This window comes from Carlito syrichta, unplaced genomic scaffold, assembly GCF_000164805.1.
Source record: "Carlito syrichta isolate Samal-C Ts95f unplaced genomic scaffold, Tarsius_syrichta-2.0.1 Scaffold288315, whole genome shotgun sequence".
NCBI classification, from domain to species: Eukaryota; Metazoa; Chordata; class Mammalia; order Primates; family Tarsiidae; genus Carlito; species Carlito syrichta.
In genome coordinates, this window is record NW_007232411.1 from 236141 (window position 1) to 241239 (window position 5099).

General features: G+C 46.1%; 1 protein-coding gene across 3 annotated transcripts in view; it reads right to left on the reverse strand.

Annotated features, from left to right (window-relative positions):
* Positions 1–4596: 4596 nt before the first annotated feature.
* Positions 4597–5099, reverse strand: part of TTC9C (tetratricopeptide repeat domain 9C) — an 11821-nt gene continuing 11318 nt past the window's right edge. For all 3 annotated transcript variants that reach the window (XM_021710232.1, XM_021710231.1, XM_008053600.2), the window contains exon 3: positions 4597–4945. In XM_021710232.1, coding sequence (XP_021565907.1) covers positions 4851–4945 — 95 coding nt within the window. In that variant the 3' untranslated portion in view covers positions 4597–4850. The remainder of the gene's footprint in view (positions 4946–5099) is intronic.

A 5099-nucleotide genomic window follows, 5' to 3' on the forward strand; every position in this document is an offset into this window, starting at 1 on the left:
CCAGCTAATTTGTTGATTTATTGTAGAGATGAGGTCTCGCCAAGTTGCCCAGGCAGGTCTCGAACCCGCGGGCTCAGGCAATCCACTCACCTCACCCTCTCAAAGCACGGGACTACAGGCTGAGCCACCGAGCCCAGCTAGGAATGCTTCCTTCATTCAAAATCCTCAAATCTTGTGTAGAAGCAATTAAGGCTTGGTAAAGTAGGTAGTCTCTCCCTCCACAAACCTGAACAAAGAGATTTGGGCACTCTGTGGCTGATTCCTTCAGGATGTGGGCTTGTGAGACCTCTTAATACCCGCATCACATTTCCTGCCTTCGTCCATTTTCCTGTTCATTAACATCTCTATGAAGAGCTGGGCTTCAAAATAAAAACTGAAATGTAGCTGGGCTTGGTGGCTCAGCCTGTAATCCTGTGCCTTTGGAAGGCTGAGGTGAGTGGATTGCCTGAGCCCACAGGTTTGAGACCCACCTGGGCAACTTGGCGAGACCTCATCTCTACAATAAAGAAAAAATCAGCTGGGCATGGTAGTGCGAGCCTGTAGTTCCGGCTACTTGGAAAGCTGAGGCAGAAGGATCACCGGAGCCCAGCAGGTCGAGGCTGCAGTGGCCAGGAGCGGCCACTGCACTCCAGTCTGGGCGACAGAGTGAGACTTCAACTCAAAAAAAAAAAAAAAAAGTAAGCTACACCACTGTGCGATTTCTTAGCAGTGCTAATAAAAGGATTAATGCAATAAATTTCAAAAATGTACTTTTAAATATCAGTTTTATTTTTTCCTCATTGATGCAGAAGATAGCTTATTGTAACATTAAGTCTTTGAAATGAAAAGCAAAGTAGAAAGCAAAACCAGCCCAAAGCAAATAAAACATGCAATCATGACAAAATGTCAACAAACCTAGGCTTAGAAATTTAAGAAGCTTGGAAGAGGAATAAAATATCCTACTTATGTTAGTTCTATTCTTGGACTTCATAAGATTATCTGGTAGAAAACCTTTGTCGTAGTCGGGCTCGGTGGCTCAGCCTGTAATCCCGCGCCTTTTGGAGGCTGAGGTGAGTGGATTGCCTGAGCCCGTGGGTTCGAGACCCGCCTGGGCAGGGAGACCTCATCTCTAAAATAAATAAAAAAATCAGCCGGGCGTGGTAGCGCATGCTTGTAATTCCGGCTACTTGGAAGGCTGAGGTGGAAGGATCACCGGAGCCCAGCAGGTCAAGGCTGCGGTGGCCGGGAGCGGCCACTACACTCCAGTCTGGGCAACAGAGTGAGACTCCAACTTAAAAAGAAAAAAGAAAAACTTTGTCGTTGCCAGGCACGGTGGCTCATGCCAGTAATCCCAGCACTTTGGGAGGACGTGGCAAGAGGATTGCCTGAGCCCAGGGTTCGAGACCAGCCTGCGCAACTTGGCAAGACCTCTTCTCTACAGTAAATCAAAAAAACTAGTCAGGCATGGTGGTACATGCCTGTGGTTCCAGCTACTTGGAAGGCTGAGGCAGAAAGATTACCTGAGCCCAGCAGGTAGAAACTCTGGTGGCCTTGAGTGTGCCACTGCACTCCAGCCTGGGCGACAGTGAGACTCTGGCTCAATGAAAAAAAAGAAAAATTTTGTTACTGTAAGCTAATGGTTGTATGTAAACACATAGGGAGGAACAAAGAGAAGCCAAACTCATCAGGAGAGGGAGTGTTATTGATAAAGGACAAAGGGCTTTTTTTCCTTGAAATCTGTTCTGTGGTTATATAATGACTAATGACACGTTTATTACCTCTACTTATAAAGGCAGAGGTAGTGCTATATGGTCTCATCTACATGTAGTACCCATCTTAGACACTATCCGACAACAAAACAGAATGACAAAGGAGCTCCTCGTTGATAGATCCTCCTACTAAGCCAGAACTGCACCAGACTGCAACCTGCACACATGCCCAACACAGCTTCTAGAGGGCTCCATCAGGTGCTTAAAAGGCACTAAGCAGCCGGGCTCAGTGGCTCAGCCTGTTATCTCGCGCCTTTGGGAGGCTGAGGTGAGTGGACTGCCTGAGCCCACAGGTTCAAGACCCTCCTGGGCAACTTGACGAGACCTCATCTCTACAATAGAAATCAAAAATTAGGCGGGTGTGGTAGTGCACACCTGTAGTTCCAGCTACTTGGAAGGCTGAGGTGGAAGGATCGCCGTAGCCCAGCAGGTCGAGGCTATGGTGGCCGGGAGCAGCTACTGCACTCCAGTCTGGGCGAGAGTGAGACTCCAACTCAAAAAAATTAAAAAAATTAAAATAAATACAAATAAATATAAAGGCACTAAGCAAGGCTGCATGCAGTGACTCACACCTGTAACACTAACACTTTGGGAGGCTGATGCAAAAGAATCACTTGAGCCCAGGAGCTCAAGACCAGCCTAGGCAACATAGTGAGAGTTCATCTATATAAAAATAAACAAATAAATAAAAAAATTAGCCAGCTGTGTAGGTGAACACCTGTAGTCACAGCTACTCAGGAGGGGGCTGAGGTGGAAGAATCATTTGAGCCCAAGTGGTCCAGGCTGTGGTGAGCTGGGATTGTGCCACTGCACTCGTCTGGGTGACAGAGTGAAACCTGTCTCAAAAAAATAATAAAAATAATGGGATGACAGGTAAAGAACAGACTTTGTGTGTTTTTTGAGGAGTCTCACTCTGTCACCCAGGCTGGAGTACAGTAGCATGCTCACAGCTACCTTGGCAGGCCTCAGCCTTCTTTTTTTTTGAGTTGGAGTCTCACTCTGTCGCCCAGACTGTAGTGCAGTGGCTGCTCCCGGCCACCGCACCCTCGACCTGCTGGGGGCTCCAGCGATCCTTCCGCCTCAGCCTTCCAAGTAGCTGGAATTACAGGCGTGTGCTACCATGCCCGGCTAATTTTTTGATTTATTGTAGAGATGATGTCTCACCAAGTTGCCCAGGCGGGTCTTGAACCTGCGGGCTCAGGCAGTCCAGTCACCTTAGCCTCCCAAAGCGCGGGATTACAGGCTGAGCCACCGAGCCCAGCCTGGTTAATTTTAAAAAATGTATTGTAGAGACAAGGTCTCTCCAGATCACCCAGGCTGGTCTCAAACTCCTGGACTCAGGCAATCTTCTGGTATCAGCCTCCCAAAGTGCTGGGATTATAGGCATGAGCCACCGTGCCTGATTGATATTGTTTCTAGAAGACTTGGTAATTTGTCTTTTCTGTGTTTTTTAGAGAAATGAGCATATTATAGATATGTATCTATTGGATTTTGGGGGGAACCAGGGCTGAATGACTCTTAAATAAATACTTAAATGTTTGACTCCAGGGGTTTTAAGATAAAGCAGTTTTGGCTGGGCTCGGTGGCTCAGTTTGTAATCCCACACTTTGGGAGGCCGAGGTGAGTAGACTGCCTGAGCCAGTGGGTTCGAGATCCGCCTGGGCAACTTGGCGAGATGTCCTTTCTACAGTAAATCAAAAAATTATCCAGGCATGGTAGTGAACGCCTGTAGTTCCAGCTACTTGGAAGGCTGAGCAGAAGGATCACTGGAGCCCAGCAGGTTGAGGCTGCAGTGGCCAGGAGCATGCCACTGCACTTCCAGTTTGGGTGACAGAGTGAGACTCCAACTCCAAAAAAAAAAAAAAAGGATAAAGCAGTTTAATGAAAAGATAAGTATACCACATTAACAATCTCAATAAAGCAATAACAAGGAGAAAATAGATATTAGATATTTTTGTAGGGAAAAAATCTGAATGTGTGTAAGAAGCCAGGCATGATGTATCACGTCTGTAATCCCAGCACTTTGGAAGGCTGAGGAGAGAGGATTGCCTGAGTCCATGGGTTCAAGACCAGCCTGGTTAATTTGGTGAGACCTCGTCTCTACAATAAAAATCAAAAAATTAGCCAGGTGTGTTGGCGTGAGCCTGAAGTTTTGGCTACTTGGGAAGCTGAGGCAGAAGGATCCCCTGAGCCCAGCAGGTCAAGACTACGATGGTGTGACTCCACTGCACTCCAACCTGGGCAACAGAGTGAGTCTCTTACTCAAAAAAAATAAAAATAAAAAAGAATAAGGAATTAATTTAAGCAAAAGTGGTTAATCTCAAAACTTTTTTTTGACTCGGAGTCTCACTTTGCCATCCAGGCTACAGTGCAGTGGCACGCTCACGGCCACTGCAGCTTTGGCCTGCTAGGCTCAGGTGATCTTTCTGCCTCAGTCTTCCAAGGAGCTGGAACTACAGTCGTGCACCACCATGCTTAGCTAATTTTTTGATTTACTGAAGAGACGAGGTCTTACCAAGTTGCCCAGGCTGATCTCGAACCCTGGGCTCAGGCAATCCTCTTGACTCTGCCTCCCAAAGTGCTGGGATTACAGGCATGAGCCACCACGCCTGGCTAATCTCAAAACTTTCATTTTAATAAATTTGGGTCCAATTTATAATTTTCTAGTTTCACCAAAAATATTTCTTTCCAGTTTGGTTTTGGGAATCTGAGAAAACAAAGAAGAAACTCCTTTTTGTGTATCTTTACTATTTCATCCTCTCCTGTCCTCTGTATATGATTACATCTAATAACATCTATCATTAAAATCCATGCCAGAGATATGACTAATTCCACCCATAGCTGATGAATGTTTTCTGGTTGTATTTCTGAACACAAATATCCCTAACAATAATATGTATTGGAGGCTATGCAAATATACAGATATTTACACAGAAAAAGACACAGGCTGTTTAAGTAGTAAAGAGTCTGCGCAGAACTGGGAACAAACAAATCCACCTGGGTTGGAGGTACAGAGTTAATTTATCTTGCTGAGGCTCAGGTTTCCCCTTGATGGGTCTTTAATGGTCCGCCTAAGTTCAAGTGGAGGAGCATCTTTCTTCATTAACCAAACATGCCCAGATACAGCTGCTTCTCTTTCCTATGGTAGCTGTTAAGTTCAGACTGTGTCAGCTGGAGGTACCGCCGGACATTGGCATCTTGGAAGATGATAGAGAAGACAATTAGAGACAGACTATAATCACACCTTGGGGCAGGAGAGGGTTGTTAACACGCTCCATTAAAAAAAAAATCCTCAGCCGGGCTCGGTGGTTCAGCCTGTAATCCCGCGCCTTTGGGAGGCTGAGGTGAGTG